Genomic DNA, 16420 nt, shown 5'->3' with positions numbered 1-16420 from the left:
CTAGACAGACATTGTCCCAACCTGTGCAGTGTTCCTGAGCTAACTTGATGGGAGTTGTTCCTTAGTCACACCAGTGGAAGAAGGATCCAGACTAGGTCTTAGCCTGTCCTAAAATGCTAGAATGCCTTTGAGTTGCCTCATGCTCACATGCAAACAGCTCAGAAGTTGTGACTAGTCCATGATCACTGGAAAATGCCATCACACTGTCATACCCTGCCAGCCTCTGTCAACCCTCTTCATCCTCATGCATAGACAGGAAAAATACCCAGGATGATAATCCTGTGTGAGATTTTGTTCTGGCAATGCCTTGTTTCCATGCATGCCACACTGTTGTGTGTGCAGCTATTGACCAGACAGTTCTCACAAGAGCTGACAAAATTTTGCTTGCAAAACCTGCCAGCCACTGCTATCCAGAAGCTCAGAATTGATACACAAGAGAAAGTACCTGCAAGCAACACAGCTGCAACTAGCTGAATTATTTGGCAATCTTTCTTTCTTTTCTTTCCTGTTGTAGAACATTCTGTGTATACTTTATGTCTGCTTTTACATTTGCCTTTAAGGAATATGAGTCAGCAATTTATCTGTTGTTTGAAGCAATCAGGTACAGCTCTGAACTCCAAATTTAGATTCAGCTGCTTAAAGATACGTAGATACAACCTTAGCAGCTCACTTCCCACTTCTGAGCTTTGCTTCCTCCATCTGTAAATAGGACAGTAGGGACACTCCTCCATAATGCATTTGGAGTGCTACATTGAGAGGTACACTGGAAACTGAGAGTAATGACGGAGTATGGCCACATGCTTTAATAGCTCTCCTGCAACATTCAGAGACAATACAAGCAACTATATCACAACAGTTCCTGGGCATTGAGACTGGGAGACTGACATTACAAGCTTTGTAATACAGACTGTTACCAGGTGCTGCTGACACAGTCTACAGTCGCACATGAACTGGAAGAACGTGGTCATTTGCAGGAATCAAAGGTAGGACTACAAAGAAATGCTAGCCTATTGCTACTGCAGAGGCTGTCTGCGCAGAGGCTGGCTTTGGACTTCAGCAGTGTATCTGTCAGGGGAAAGCAGCCCACACATTGCTGGAGAAAAAGAGGCAATTACTTTTAATTGTAGCTCTCAGCACGAAGAAACTGGAGACAACACGTGTTTCACTGCTGTTCTAATCAATACCGATACAGCATATTAAAAATAGGGCTGGATCAAAGGTCAGGAATGGGCAGCAACAGGCAGCAGCAGTTGCATCACGAATGGAGTTTTAAATTTGGGCCCAGGTTTGTATGCTGAACTGGCATACTCTCCACCTGCACTACTGCATTCAGCTCTGGGGCCCTCAGCATAAGGGAATGGACCTGTTGGAGTGATTCCAGAGAAGGCCATGACGATGGACAGAGGGCTGGAGCACCTCTCCTATTGAGACAGGCTGAGAGAGATGGAGTTATTTAGCCTGGAAAAGGGAAGCTGCCAGGGAGATGTCATTGTGATCTTCTAGTATTTAAAGTGGTCCTACAGGAAAGATGGAGAGGGACTCTTTACCAGGGATTGTAGTGATAGGACAAAAGGTAATGGCTTTAAACTGAAAGAGGTTAGGTTGAGATAAGATATTAAAAAGAAATTATTTACTATGAGTGTAGTGAGGCACTGGAACAGCTTGGCCAGAGAAGCTGTGGATGCACCATCCCTGGAGGTGTTCAAGGCCCAGCTGGATGGGGCCTGGGCAGCCTGATCTACTGGGTGGCAGCCTTGTCTCCATGAGGGAAGTTGGAACTTGATGAACCTTAAGGTGCCTTCCAACTCAAATTATTCTGTGATTCTATGATGATTCAATTATTTTTTCCCAGGAGTAGGAGTGGTGTGTGTGTTGGATTTAGGTTTTCTCTTTGGCTTGCTTCAAGATAAGCTGCTGTGAAACCGAAAAGAGTTATCATATTGGAGAGTTGGAAAATATTACAACGGATGCAATACAAAGGACTGTGCCTCACAGAAAGGCAGCTCTCACTAAGAACTGTGCTATTGCCTAATGAAAGAAAGACCCAGTTGAGTGCTGATCATCTCTGGAAACAGGTCTTTGAACAAGCTTGTTGCGCCATGACTACACATGTCACATTACCATGCATGGCAGCACTCACATTTACACTCTGGTGAAAACTCCCCCTCTGCCTTTACTGCACTGGCTGTCAGGGTGGCAGAAGCATTATCCTACTGCTTTATACCACGCAGAGCTGTGCTTTCTCCCTCTCTCTCATCTGTATGGCAAGAAGTAGATCAGGGCCAAGCAGGAAATTAAGGTTCATCTCAGTTCCCCAGGATCATCTTTGCAGAAAGCCTGTCATCTTGGACAACGTTCAGAAAAATGGGTAATATGCTTTTCTGAGAAACATTTCTACTCTGCTCCTGTGATGCTCACAGCAGGGGGATAACAAGTTAGCAATATTTAGCAACATGAAAGGCAAGGCAATAGGCAGACACTGAGGTAGCACATATAGGTCTTAGGTGTTTCCAGGATTTTGTAGCCCAAATTGCAAGGCTTGAAAAAGAAGAGAGATGTAGGCTGAGAGATGCATGGCTTGTGTGAGCAGGAGGTAGCCACAGTGAGTGAACTGAAGGGAATGATCCTGCAAAAGCGGCTACTGAAAAGAAGCAGGTAGGAAACCTAAGATCTTGTTGAGAAAAAAGACAGCTCAGTCCACTAGAGTTTTTGGAGTGGGGATATTCCTCAATGCTCTGTGACTACAGAGTAAACTAATTAGTAGCAGGTTTTTTCGTGTAGGCTTCTTCATTACCACCCACAGGACCAACTGCCCTCTTTTTTTCCTTATTGAGCAGCTGGAATAATTGCAAAGCCCACCCATTACAGACCTGGACAGCAGAAGAGCCGTGTGCATAGACAGCATTTGCTGTTTCCTGCTGGTCTCACAGCAAGGAGCAAATGCTGTTTCTCCTCTGCTTCTCTCAGCACTTCCTAGAAAGCATCAGGAGTGCTTTGTTTGGATGGGGTGAAACATGAGTCACAGAGTTCTTCAGACACAAAATCTCCTAGCGTCACTAGTCTTACCCCCTGTGGTGCTGAACTCCAGCTGGATGATGGCAGGCCCTTTGGGAAGGAGAAACTGAAATGATACAGAGAGGCAAACTCTTTGCTGGGAAATGCAATGAGGGGCACCAGACTGAAAGTAGAAATGGTGAAGTTCCTGCAGAAATGGAGGGACACGGAGGACAGGGTGCTTACTGGTGCAGCTAAGAGAAGGGTGGGCTGGTAATTCCGTAAAAGGGCAGGAAGGAGAGGAAGAGGTTTCCATACTTACTCCAGGACATCCCTGTTGAACTGTTTTTTGCTGTTGCCCAGGAACTCCCCAATCATCTGGCGGCTGAGGCCCTTCCGCTGGAGCAGGAAGTGTGCCACCCCAATGGGAGTGTCTGGGATGAAGCCCCGGGAGATCAGGAACTGGATCCCTTTGTCTGGGTTTCTGAAAAGGAAGGACAGAAATATGGTAAGTTGGCATGAACTCTATGGGACATCAATACCCGTGGCTCATCAACTGTTGCACCGGTAATGCAGCCCTCTATATGTACATGAGCTCCTATTATGAGTTCATGTATGTGACAGGGACGGGACTGGTGCAGGCAGGGAATAGACTTAGGAGAGTTCTCCCCAGCTGCTGATGAGTGCAAGCAGATGTCATGGGAGCCACTGTGTCACCTGCAGCACCTGCTGTCGTGTGGAGGAGACTGGAAGTGCCTCTTGCCACAGAGGATCTTGCTGCTCACCAGTGACTTTCTTCAGCCACCCCTCTGCTTCAGGATCAAAATCTGTTGCACTGTACCTACCCCAGCTTAGTTTTTTAGGGTGCCCAAATATAACCCTTTGCTACTGTCTTGGGAAGCTGGGGTTTCACCGTGTGTAGGACAGACAATTGCAAAGGGAAAAAGGTGACTGTGAAGGGACTTAGGAGGCACTGCTTTCACGGGCTATGGGCAAACGAGGCTCAAGACATAGAGGGGGCTAACCAAAGATGGGGCACTTCTTTTCTGTAAATAAAAATTCATTCTCTTTTTCATGCATTTTCACTGCTTGGTGTTGTGTGACATTTCTTCCTTCCTCACTTGAGTCTGCTGCTGGCTGCCTGAACAGAAATCCCATTCTCATATTTGCATTATCCCTTCCTCCACTTCCCCCACCCGTAGCTGTGTTGTTCTTCTTTTCTCTATTGATTTCCCCCCTCAGGCAGAAATCTGCAAGTGTGGGTGGATGAGAGCATGCACCTGGAGAATGCCTTGTCAAAGCTGGGAGAGAGCTGTATGCAGCTCCAAGACAGAGCACAGAGGGTTTTTCTCCCCCTCTGACTGTGAGCCCCCTCTGAGATCAGGCTGGGTGTGAGTGAGCCCAGCTGCCTGTCTGTGGGAGCACTTTTCTGCACAGTGGTGTGCCAGTGTCTGTGCACACATCTTGGGGGGTACTGTGTGCTGCTACAAGTACACGTTCCTGTGTGTGTATATCCCCTGTACAGGCAGATTTCTCCTGCATCATACATTTTTCTAGGAGACCATCGTGTCCACACATTTTGCCTTTCTCCTTATGTATCCTATAAGCATACAAGCTTCTATGCAACCTGGCAGCAGCTTTGAGTCTATGGGGGTGCCTGTTCCATAGTACATGCTGGAATGAGTGCTTATGTGTGCATCATGTAGGAAATTTTCTTCCTGTACCTCAGACTGTGCCACTGAAGAGCCTCAGTCATGATGCACTCTTGCTGAGGGGAACTCATGCATTGTGGAGGATTTCCATGTTCCTTTCATTCTCTGAGCTGGTGAACAGGGAGAGGTAGCATCCTCATGAAGGAGAAAGGAAAACATACTTCCACCATTAACCCAAATTCAGGGATCTTTGTTAAGGCTCAAGGGCCAGGTTTGCTCAGGCTGTTTTCTGGGGTGAGGAAAGGATAGGATGAGATCTCTGAGCACGTGAATGCATGATATGCACAGGCACAGAGTGTGACACTATCAGGTGGTGAAGGATGTGGGTGGACAACATATGTCTAGCTATAGTGGGATTGGCATTCAGGAGAATGGCCTGCTCCCTTCAGAGGCCTCATGGTTATACTAACAGAAGTTGGGTTGAAGATATTTCTGCTTATTCTGTCGTGTCACAAAGAAAACATCCTGGGCAGAGTGGCATTGTCAGGAAGAGTGTCTGGGAGAACAAGTCAGCCCATTAAATTTATGAATAGGAGAGATGCAAGATCTGACATTGAAAACCTAGGACTTGTTAAAGGAAAAGCAACAGAATCCCTTCTGTATCATCATACAGATCTCCAGCTTTATAGAAGAGCACAGGCAAAGTTCTCAGCTAAATGCAAGGGTTAAATGGTCATGGGTGAAGTCAAGATAAGCAATAGAGATTCAGAAAATGGACCTCCATGTGCATATTTTAGTCTTTGGGCCAATGTAATGTTCAAGGCAAGACCTTAGTCACTGATGTGACTCCAAAGACACTGGACTGACTCTGAACTAGTTCCACAGGAGGTGGGAGCTGGATGTGGCCAGGAAAATGCAGTTCTAATACAGACTGGCATAGACATGCAGATTTCAGAAGGGATGAAACACACAAAGCAAGAGGATGTAGAATAAAACAGTCCAGCTCTGACAGCCCTCTTTCACTGCACAGACTAAAGCTCAAATACAAATGAACACAACTATTTCACCAACAGCAGCCTTACATCAGTTTTTCCCTGGATTCAAGTTGTTCCCCACAAAATCCTGGTAATGATACAGCATCTCTGCCACTGAACACCTGTATATGTATCCCATATACTGCAGCACATGGCTTTTACCAGATGTGCAGCAAGCAGCTCCATTTCTTTCTCTCCTGAGCTCAGTCCTTGCTATTTTCCTCAATATTTCAGGGGTGTTAAGCATGGCCAGCAAATGCTGTGGGATTCCTCACGTCCTGCTGGCTTTCCCTCTGCCCACGCAGCCAGCTGCCCACACACACTGAGTTATTACAGAAGTGCTGCATAATGAAGCACTCTCCGTTCCAGGGATTCCACCCCCTCACTGTGGAGGGGGGGAAGGAGAAAGTGCCACAGCAGCGCAGGATCGGTCTGTTCCCAGGGGCCTGCTCCAAGCCAGAGCACTGCTTACAGAAAAGCAGTGCAAGGCCAGACAGACTATGGCAGATGGTGCTAGCAATTGGAGGCTTTCAGCTCTTGGTCCAGCAGAGCAGCCAGCAAAAATATGTGCATGCATATAGTCACAGCCTTAGCTCCATGCACTATAGGTCAGTGATTGCATCGCACACACTACAATGGTAAACCATCTCCTCAGCAGGGAGACCAACAATCAACTGCACTAAGCTGAATGTGTATAAACCCCCTTGCAACCCCTTGGGTTATGGTATATTTCAGTGTTACAAGAGGAGCTATATGTCCCTTAGCTCCTGCTCATAGAACTACAAAAAAAAAAAGCTTTGCACTCTAGAACTAAGAATTCTGTTCCCTTTCTCTCTACCCTACAATGTTTTGTCTAGAAAAGAAAATTGAGCCTCACAGGTTACTGGCACACTGTTTCAGCAACTAGTTTCAAGGCAGCAGGAGAGGACCGGCCAGGGAGTTGTGTTTCAAAGCACCACGGTGTTACTCAGTTTGTGATCCCACAGAGATGTGCAAGATGCAGGAAACTCAGGTCACTAAATGAAGAATGGCAAAGCTGCCCCAGAAGACCTAGTGTTGTTAATCTGTCACATGAATGTGTGCCAAGCAGACTGAGGGAGGCAGACAGGCAGGGAAAAAACAATTTCACTCCTGTTTTATGATCACATCAGTACTCGTGTCAACTCTGCATGAACCAAAGGAAAACACATTGGGTATAGGAACTCCTGCCAAACATGACTGAAAATACTGAAACACTTGGTTTGCAGAGATGTGAACCTCGTGTCCTCCTCCAGAAGGACACCAATCCCAACACAAATACTACAACATCTTTGTGGAGCTGGAACTATGTCATAATCAGCTCCCATCTGTTTCTGATGCCCACCTTCTCTTATTCCAGCCTGCTTGCATCCATTGGGCAAATGTGTGCTGCCAGAGCCTGACTTCGATATATACACGTGAACCCACCTGTTCACAATCTACTGAACAGAGTTAGTAAAATGTCCTCCTCAATATCCTCCTTGACTCTTTATGAGTCCCAAGTCTGTCTGTTCCTATAGAATTTCAGTTCTGGATGTGCTCTGCAGCCATCACTAAAAATCTTTCAACCACATTCCTGCCTTCTGTGGTCTACAGTCTCTGTACTACACACATTTAATCCTTGTCTGTGCAAAACTTCTGCCCATAATTGCATAAACTTCAGTCCTTGCTCTGACCAAAAGGCCCACACTAATTCGTGGCAAAACATTCTGCTTGTATGAGTGCACTATGTTCCCAGTATCTTCATCTGGGGATTCAAATGGAAACCAAGACAGCATGAGATAAAATCCCATTATTTCTCATGGTTTGTTTTGACGAGAAATGTCTCATTGAAAGACAACAAGCAAATCTAAAGCTTCTTATTAGAGCTCAGCTGCTTTCTGCCAATCTAAAATAGACTGCATATGACCCCCTGAGTTCACCCCTTCTGACTGTACACTCTGAGCCACTCTGCTTTACTTTCACATCTAAGGCCTTTTCATAGGATATCAGACTCAGATGTATGAGAGACTGAGATGACTAAACCTGTTCTATTAAGATGAAAAAAATCTACCCCAAAAAACAGAAGGAAAACAACAGCCAGAGCACTCATACCAGGTTAGCTAAGCTCAGCTCTACTTTTCTCTCTCTTTCTCTTTGGAAATGTTCCAAGTTAAGTATCTGAGACTGCTTTTATGTCCCCAGATATGCTTCTGCCTTCTCAACAGACTGTGGCACGATCTCAAATGGACTGAAACTGGGATTGAAGGATCAGAATTCAGGACAGCATTGTTCCTCCATTGGGCAGAAGGTCAGAACAGCACTTGGGAAAATTTAGGGAAAAAGCCATTGGGCAGACAACCCATGGTCTAAATCTGATACTGAGAGGGTCATACCCTTGAATATGAAGAACTTCCCTAGAGACAGATCTAGACCAAGAGTTTGTCATCACCTATTCTTGTGAGGCATTAAGCAGTCTAGGAAACACAAAAGATGAAGAGTCACTTACATATTAAAGAGATTCAGCCCAATGCGGTAGAGGCGTTTCCTCATGGTGTCTGTGGAAAGTGTGGGGGACTTGCAGCTAGCTGGGTTCTCACAATGGTACCGTGGGAGGCTGAGGATCATGGCTTGCAGTGCTTCTTTTGAGGACACCTCAGAGGCTGACTTTGCTGAAGTGGAGGTGCTGCTGCTGCTCAGCTGCTCTGAGTTGTCTGCATTCTCAGATTCAGAGCCTTTGCTTTGCCCCGTCTCGTTGTTAGCATCAAACTGGAGCTTCTGCACTGCCATCTGCCCAGGCTCCTCATTGCTGTCCCCCATGCCATTGGTGCTAATGTTCACTTCAGTGAAAGTGTGGCTGTTCTGGAGAGCTTCTGTCTCAGGTAAGCACTCTGGGGCAGCCTGCGGTTCACTGTCTTCTCCCTCCCCTTCTCCTGGGCTTTCTTCAGACTTGGAGGCTTGAGAGAGCCCAGCCTGGGCATTGCTGCTCAGGCAGTTTGCCATGGACACCGAGGTAGACGATGAGACAGAGATATTCTTGTTGTCAATCTGGACTGTGACATCTCGAAAAGCCATCATGAGAGTGCTGCTGCTCTTAGGTAGGGTATCTGGCAGAAGCCCTTCTTCCTTCTCCTTGTCCTGCAACTCAGCTTCTAAGTCTTGGTTTGGTTGCACTGAACTGGCACTGAAGGTCTCTCTTATCTGGTACGAGCCCCCATCCTGCAGTGAGCACATGGTCTTCAAGCTCCAGGTGCTCAGAGCATCATCAATAGACTTGGCCAGGGACTGAACTTGTTCGGTGAAGGAGTCCTCCAGCTCAGTCAGCGCTCCACTGATTGTGGCTGGCAAAGATGGGGACCTCACCAACGGGATGCCCACAAAGTTGTACCCCTCTACTAGGGCTTTCTCAGCAGAGAAGCTTTCAGAGTTCTGGACCCGGACTTTCCTCAGAGAGATGCGGCGTGGCATGCGGCTCTCCAGCAGTGAGTTGCGGATCTTCTCAAAGTTCTTGCTGAGCTGATATTGTCGGAAAGCAGTTTGGATGGTGCAGGCTGCCCTGCGAGATACCAGGTGACCTCCGTATTTGTGCTCTAGCATTTCAATCTGAAAGACATACAAACAAGAGGTTATTTTTTCTTAATTGACTTCTGATGGCTTTACATGACCCCAATTGCTATACTGATTAGTCTATAATGACTGTCAAAAGTACTTTTAACATGGAATTAACTTCCTGCATTGCTGTGCTCTCAGTATCAACAGAAGGCCTTCCTTTAGGCATGACCCGTTGAAACATCATCATTGTGAGCCTCCTTACACCTATATCATGACCATACCTCCTCCTACAGTGCCACCCATAGAAGCTGGAACCTGGAGGCACCCTTCCTTTGCATTTCCACTTCTGACAGCATGATTAAACAGACAATTCCAGAAATGCATCTTCTTGCTCAGCAGTGCTTTGATGGTATTATAGAATAGCTAATGTTAGAAGGTACCTTAAAGATCATCTAGTTCCAACCTCCTGCCATGGGCAGGGTTGCCACCCAGAGGATCAGGCTGCCCAGGGCCCCACCCAACCTGGCCCTGTGCGCCTCTAGGGATGGGGCAACCACAGCTTGGTCTCCCTCCTTTTTATAAGCTCCCTTTCAGTACTGAAAGCCTGCAATGAGGTCTCCCCAGAGCCTTCTCTTCTCCAGGGTGACCAAGCCCAGCTCCCTAAGCCTTTCAGGGTAGGAGAGGTGCTCCAGTCCTCTGATCATCTTTGTGGTCTTCCTCTGGACCCGCTCCAACAGCGCCACATCTTTCTTGCACCGGGAGCCCCAGGCCTGGACGCAGTACAAAGAACATTGCTTTAGCAATGTCAAAGATTTTCCCTTTGCTCCGAGTACTTCCAAACTCCTCCCATCCTTATTCACATTAGGAAATACTGACAGGAGCAAGAAGAAACCATTCAGAATAAGGAAAGAAAAGTTGACTTCTAAATGCAGAAAATGCTATCTTGGTCATAGGAGCTAGCAGGAAGTATCCATTTCCACAGAAGTCAGTAGAAGCTGTGTTTGTTCCGTGTCTCTTAGCAAGCTCTCTGAATCCCAAAGTGTCTTCCTTTCTGGTCTCTGAGTTTTTCAGGCACTAACCAGAAGTAAAATGAAAACAACTCAAGACGAGAAAGTCCATCAGGTTTCAAAGGTAAGAAATTCTGACTTTAGACATTAAGACATGACATTAAGAACAAGTGGCAGCAGAATTTTCTCCTTCCTGAACTGGTAGTAACACACACACGCGTGAATACATACAGACACAGCTAAGTGGCATCCCAACAGGCTTTAAAAAAGCAACCATGTATGGTCTTTTCCGTAGTCTAGTATTTGTACTTCCTGTACTTCCTAGTATTGCCCTCCCTCTTGTTCTGCTGCTGGGCCTTCACTAACGTGCTGCAGGAGAATGTTTGCTTTCTTGGTTCCAGGGAGTAACTGAGAGCTGACAAGTGAGACGGTGTAAAGATGATGGTGAATGATGGGACTGGAGAGAAAAGGATGAATTCAAATTACTTTCACTGAGGTCTTGTCTGAATGATTAACTGACCTCTACACTGTCTACACTTCACAATGCAGAACACAGGTATAGACCGTAGTATATACATGCATGTAGATGGCAACATGGGAAAAGCCCACCAAAGGTGAAGTGCAGGGCTGGGAGCACTGGTAAGTTCAGCTGAATTCACAGAGGACTGTCTACATCATTCATGTGGTGAGTATCCTTACACCCAGATACACACTCCTGCCCTTCAAGGTATGCTTTGCAGGCCCATTATTCACAGGGTGAAGGACAGAGCTGCCAGAAGACCTAAGGTTAAGTGCAAAGGCAGAGTGAGACATGAGCCCCAGCTCCCAGAGTCATGTCATGTAAACTGCTTCCTTCTTTTCCATTTTTTAAAAACACTACATAAATTGTGGATAAAACTATCAGTGAGTGAACTGGATACAAGTGAAGGTCTGGAATGATAGCTGTGAGAAGTGCAAATCACTCCAGGCATCTTTCCAATATTAACTCCCCTAAATGCAGGGGATGATTATAAGATTTTGGGAGATGGTAGGAAGAGACAAATAGTGTAAGCCCAGTCATTCTGCTCCTGTACTGATATCCTGGCTGCTGGAGTATGAATTGAAGGCCTTGCCCGCCCATTGCCACCCCATCACTCCAGGCAGCTATAAGTCTAGTACCCTGCTGCACTAGATGAAAGGCTGCCATTTCTTGGTGAGAGCAGAGAGATAACATCCTTTCATATTCTCCTCCATGAAAATGAAGAAGGGCTCCTTTGCCTAGTGCTTGTTTTTTGTTTGTCTTGCTGCTGAATTCACATCTGCCCAAAGCAAGCATCAAAGCCCAGCACTGGCAACTTCTAACAATTTACTTAGCAATAGAGTCAGCAGAGGCAGCTGGCTCAGAGCTCTGCTTATCCCTAATTTAAAAAATGTTGGCCTATTATTTGCCCTGCTGCCCTCCCAGAACAGATCTATAGAATTGGTGCCAAAAATCAACTACACAAAGATCATGGATTCAGGTTCATTTACTACAAGCGTATCAGTAAGTTTTTTGTATAAAAAAGGTCTCCACTTATCCCTGGAGTTCATTTAAAATATCAAGAAAGGGGAATACAGGGACAAGAAGATATTCTTGGTAGTCAGTAGAAGGGTTTTGCTATGTTCTCTGACCTTATTTCCCAAATGACCTTCTTAAATCCCACCATCAATCCAGCACTCCTGCCACATCTCTTCAAAGCTTGGTTCTTTGTCTCCAGGAGGAAGCCTCATGTAGGTATATGCAAATTAAACCCATAACCTGCACACACCCAATCCAGACAGTTATTGCTGACAACTGACCGTGAGCACTTCATATAACCATCTGGTTAATCAAAATGTATAGCTAATTGTGTTGAGAGGGAAAGAAGAACAAATGGGAGAGACAGACACAGCTATCCGAGGAACAGAATAATAGTAAGATACAAAATAAAGCAGAAGCAAGAGCCTTATAATTACCTGAGGTTTCCAAGGAGGTGACAGCTATTCTGAAAATGTGAAATTCATATGCTCTGATCTTATTAGAGGCTAGGACAAGATGTCACTGCTGATCTGAAGTAAAAGGCCAATTTCTCTCATGCAAGGACAGTTCCCAAAAAGACAGACTTTAATAACTATTGAGAAGAGAGATCCTTCTAAAAATCTGAAGGCATGATGCAAACTGTCAGTACCTTGACAAAAAAATCATGATATTTTTGCAGTCCATTACCTCAGCCCTCTCAAAGGACTAAGGCATTACAGGGCAGAACAACATGGAAAGTGAGAGGACTCCCAACATAGTCTGTTCTCCAGTTTGTACCAGGAGCACAAGGGCAGGTTCTGCAAGTGGTCATACAGTCCTTACCAGCAAGGGGCATCGTACTGTGTTCTGCAGCTGGCATAACAAGGGCCCAGAGACGTGAGATGACTAAGCGTGTCTCAAGGATGTTTGAGACGGCAGGCAAAGCCAGAACCAGCATGCCCATAAAGCAGTGCCCTCCCCTCCACACTGGAGTGGGTCTTGGTCTCTCTCCCTTTGATGTAGCCCAGCCATTTACGGTTTACTGATGTCTGAGACATTCACATTTGCTACCAGGGCAAGCAAATTGACACTTCAGAAGAATTAAGGATTTCACGCAGCTCTTGGTCTGTTTTCTTCCTCTCAAAAGGAAGAAAGGGCATCCATTAGCACACCCCAGCAGTCACAGGTAATGGAGATGTATGTCTGGCTTGCTGAAGGAACTTTCCCTACCCATTTGAGAGGCCAGCCATGATTGGCCACCTCTCATTCCTAATAAACCCTATGAATCACAAGTAATTGCCTACTTAAAGATATTCTTCTCTGGGGAATTATCTGACAGCCAGAGCCAAAGAAGGGAAAAGCAAGAGAAGGGTAAGGGGATTTCAAAGTATAATTAGCTTAATAAATATCTGGGCCTCAACATGAAAACTCAGTTTCAGCAATTCAGGCCTTGTGGCTGAATTACAAATGGCTGGGAAATATCCATGGCCATGAGAGATTGCACACGAAGGGAGCTTAATAAGGTCAGCCTAAGGCAAACTAAAGTGTCAGGCCTGGATATAGCAAAAGAGTCGAGGTATATACCCCATGCTTTTGTTGCCCAGAGACATAAAAGCAGAAGTCTGCCAGGATACTCTCAGTTCTCACTAGTTTTCCAACCAGGTAGCCACTGAGAATGGCTACCTGCCACCCTGTTAGCAAGAAGAGAATCAGTCTTAGAGGCAGAATCTGAGTAGCTCGAGTAAATGTATGCATTGTAAATAACAATAGTAATATAGAACATACACATTCTCTATCATCCCTTCTTAACATCTCTCCCTCCCACCAAACTCTCACGATGAAATGACATTGCTACAAAGGCCATGTGTTAATGGGATGTTTTCCTTCATACATGAGACATCTGCCAGACCTTCTGCACAGAAAGCTCTCTGTGATCTTCATTTACCCTACTGCCCCACAGACCATAAACCTAGGGGAACTTACCAACCCTCTAACTTAATGCTGAGGGGCAACGACTGGTAGATGAACTGTACTTCCAAGCCATACAGAGGAGGCTTTATGCTGCCCTCCCTCTTCAGCAGCACTCAGTCCTCTCCCCAAAGCAAAATGTGAGTTCAACTGCACCGTGAGACTAAAAATGCCTTCTTCCGCCTGATTGTAATACATATTAGTAGAACTTACACTAAGAAAATTTGTGCTATCACTAGGGAACTACTGGAACAGCGCTATGTCAGGTAATGTAATCCTTGTTCCCGTTCAAGAGAACTACTCAACAAGTAGGTTGATGGGAAACCTATGAGACCGCTTACTGCAGAGTGTAAGACTGTATGTAAGATTCCTCTCCATGGAAATCTCCCCTTCCAGAGCAGGAAGTAGTTCACTGAAGACATCCACCAGGCCTGGAGAAGCACACATATTTTATTCCCCCTCTGCTGTGGGAAAAATGGTTCTACCTACGACACAGGCAAGGTTCCTGCAAGGTCAGTACTGCAAGGCACCAGAATTTAATGAACAAGCAGCTAACATGTTTCTCTGTCTCACATGCATCCAGGGCAGGTCTGGCCTCTGCTGCAACAACAGTGATGGGACAAAATGACCTTAAAGCTAAAATAACACAGAACAGACACTCCCCAGAACAAAAGCAGACCAACTCTAGGACATAGAGGAGGCTAAGGCCATATATAGCAGCCAAGATCTGGCCCACCCTGAGGATATGTCACATTAGTTTGTAAAGCCAGTTAATTAGTCTCTCTCGTTTCTTTTCCCAGTGTGAAGCAAGAATTCTGGATATGCAGTATTTGAGAAAGAAAAAGAGCAAAGGCTTCTTTTCTGCTCAGGAATTCAGTGGGCCATTGATCTGAAATGTCTGTTTGGGACAGTAGCAATGCCTTGAGGGAAGTGGCAGAGAGATGTCCCAGAAACAGTAATTTCTTCTATGGCAACCTCATTATCTGAGACCCTTCATCGGCAATAGCATAGCTCCCACTGAATTCTCCCGTTGAATGTAATATGGACAGTATCACTAGCCCTTGTTTGTCCTGTCCATCTCACATCCTGCAGGGTCTGTATATTAGACAGCCTCCGGCTGAGCTGCCAATCCAGGAAAAAGTCAGAAACGATTATTTAGGTTTTCGCTTTGCACAACAGCTCTCCTGGGCTGTAAACTGCAGAGACATAGGGTGGTGAGGGCACATTCCACCTCATTGCCTTTGAGTGAAGAGGCCAGCTGCTATTAGCCCTTGTCCCACTACCGCTGTTTGAGAGCCCCATTGGGAAACGCAAATAAAGATGGGTGGACTGTGCTCTGGAGCTAGTCTGTAGTCACAGACACAGGAGGAAAGGCTTGAAACTTACAAAACTGAATCACTGTCTCAGTCTGGTAAACCTGCCTGCCTCTTCAGCATCCTGAAGGCTGTGATGGCAGCAATATGCTAACACGGTGGTAGACACTGTGCAGGACACCTCCTGAATAAACCTCACCTCCCCTGTGAGCTCATGCTGTGAAGAGGCTAACAAGAAAGTGCACATGGGGCCTGTCCAGGTTGATCCAAGAGGGCAAGATGGCTCTTGGAGACCTCTCCCATGAGGGAGTCTTTTTGTGACAGTCATTTGCAGAGAGGCCTACAGGGACTCTGTGCTTTTGTGCAGGCAGAGTCTCTGGATGCCTCACTCCTCGGCTGCCTACAATCCATCTCTAAACCTACAGTTGCACCTGAGTGCCATTTTGCAACAGAGAACACGGGCAATGAGAAATACTGCAGGCTTGGGTGAAAGACTATTGAAGTCAGAGGTGGGGAAGTTACTTCCTCCATCAGCCCCACACAGCCAAAGGGCCAGGCCTGCTCAGGCTGGGCGAAAGCTCTAAGCGAACAGAAGGCTGAAGTATTTGCAGAAACACGGGCACACCACAGCCCCTCCCACCCCATCCCCTTCTCCCACAGCCTGAGGAGGAAGCCTCTGTACCTGTTTATTCTTTAGGTCAAGGGAGAGCTCATAATCGGAGGCAGCTGCATGGGAACACGAGGCCGTCCCTTTGCTGCGCTGCACTCTCACTGGGGAGCCCGTGTGGTGGAGGCTCGCCTTCTGCACCAGAGGGGAACACCCCGCTGCCTGCTCTTCTTGGAGTTCCTCATGCTGGGCTTTTAGCGTCTGGGTGTCGGACCTGCCTTCCTGGCCACTCTGTCTGCCGGCCTCCTTCGGATCCTCCGTTTCACACCCGGCTTTCTTGCTTGTGGAACCGCTGGGATCATCACTGTGAACAAAACGCAACGTTTCTCTTTTTTATTTGTTTTTTTTTTTTTTAATTATTTTTATTATCATTATTATTATTTGTATTGTTTATGATTACGTTTATTATTGTTCGCTATGCTCTTTCACTGATCTGCATTTTAAATGTTGAGGGAGCCTGGGCTGTAAAGGCTGTCTTCGGGGATGGAGCATCCCACAGTTTCATTTGCTTCAGAGCCTGGTTCCCAAGGATCCAGATTGCCCCTGGATTTTCTATGGGCATGTGGGAAATGATGTAAGGATAGCTGAATGCTGCAGATTTTCCAGAGAAACAGTGTAAGAGTATGGAGTGCTGAGAGTATAGAGATACAGCAGAGCCAGCCAGCCAGCCAGCCCTTAGGTCCTGACTCTTTAAAGCAACTCTGCAACACAGCCACAGCA

At 46.2% G+C, this 16420-nt stretch overlaps 1 protein-coding gene across 6 annotated transcripts in view; it reads right to left on the bottom strand.

Moving 5' to 3' along the window:
* Window positions 1-16420, bottom strand: part of IQSEC3 (IQ motif and Sec7 domain 3) — a 105815-nt gene that overhangs the window by 25205 nt on the left and 64190 nt on the right. For 4 of the 6 annotated variants that reach the window (XM_015286921.4, XM_416377.8, XM_004937919.5 and 1 more), the window contains exons 3-5: window positions 15716-16004; window positions 8187-9280; window positions 3317-3478 (exon numbers count right to left, since the gene is read on the bottom strand). In XM_015286921.4, coding sequence (XP_015142407.2) covers window positions 3317-3478; window positions 8187-9280; window positions 15716-16004 — 1545 coding nt within the window. The remainder of the gene's footprint in view (window positions 1-3316; window positions 3479-8186; window positions 9281-15715; window positions 16005-16420) is intronic. The other 2 variants (XM_004937914.4, XM_040653755.1) reach the window with 1 other exon arrangement.

The sequence above is a fragment of the Gallus gallus genome, chromosome 1 (genome assembly GCF_016699485.2).
Source record: "Gallus gallus isolate bGalGal1 chromosome 1, bGalGal1.mat.broiler.GRCg7b, whole genome shotgun sequence".
Classification (NCBI taxonomy): domain Eukaryota; kingdom Metazoa; phylum Chordata; class Aves; order Galliformes; family Phasianidae; genus Gallus; species Gallus gallus.
This window is presented reverse-complemented; position numbering and strand designations above follow the sequence as displayed.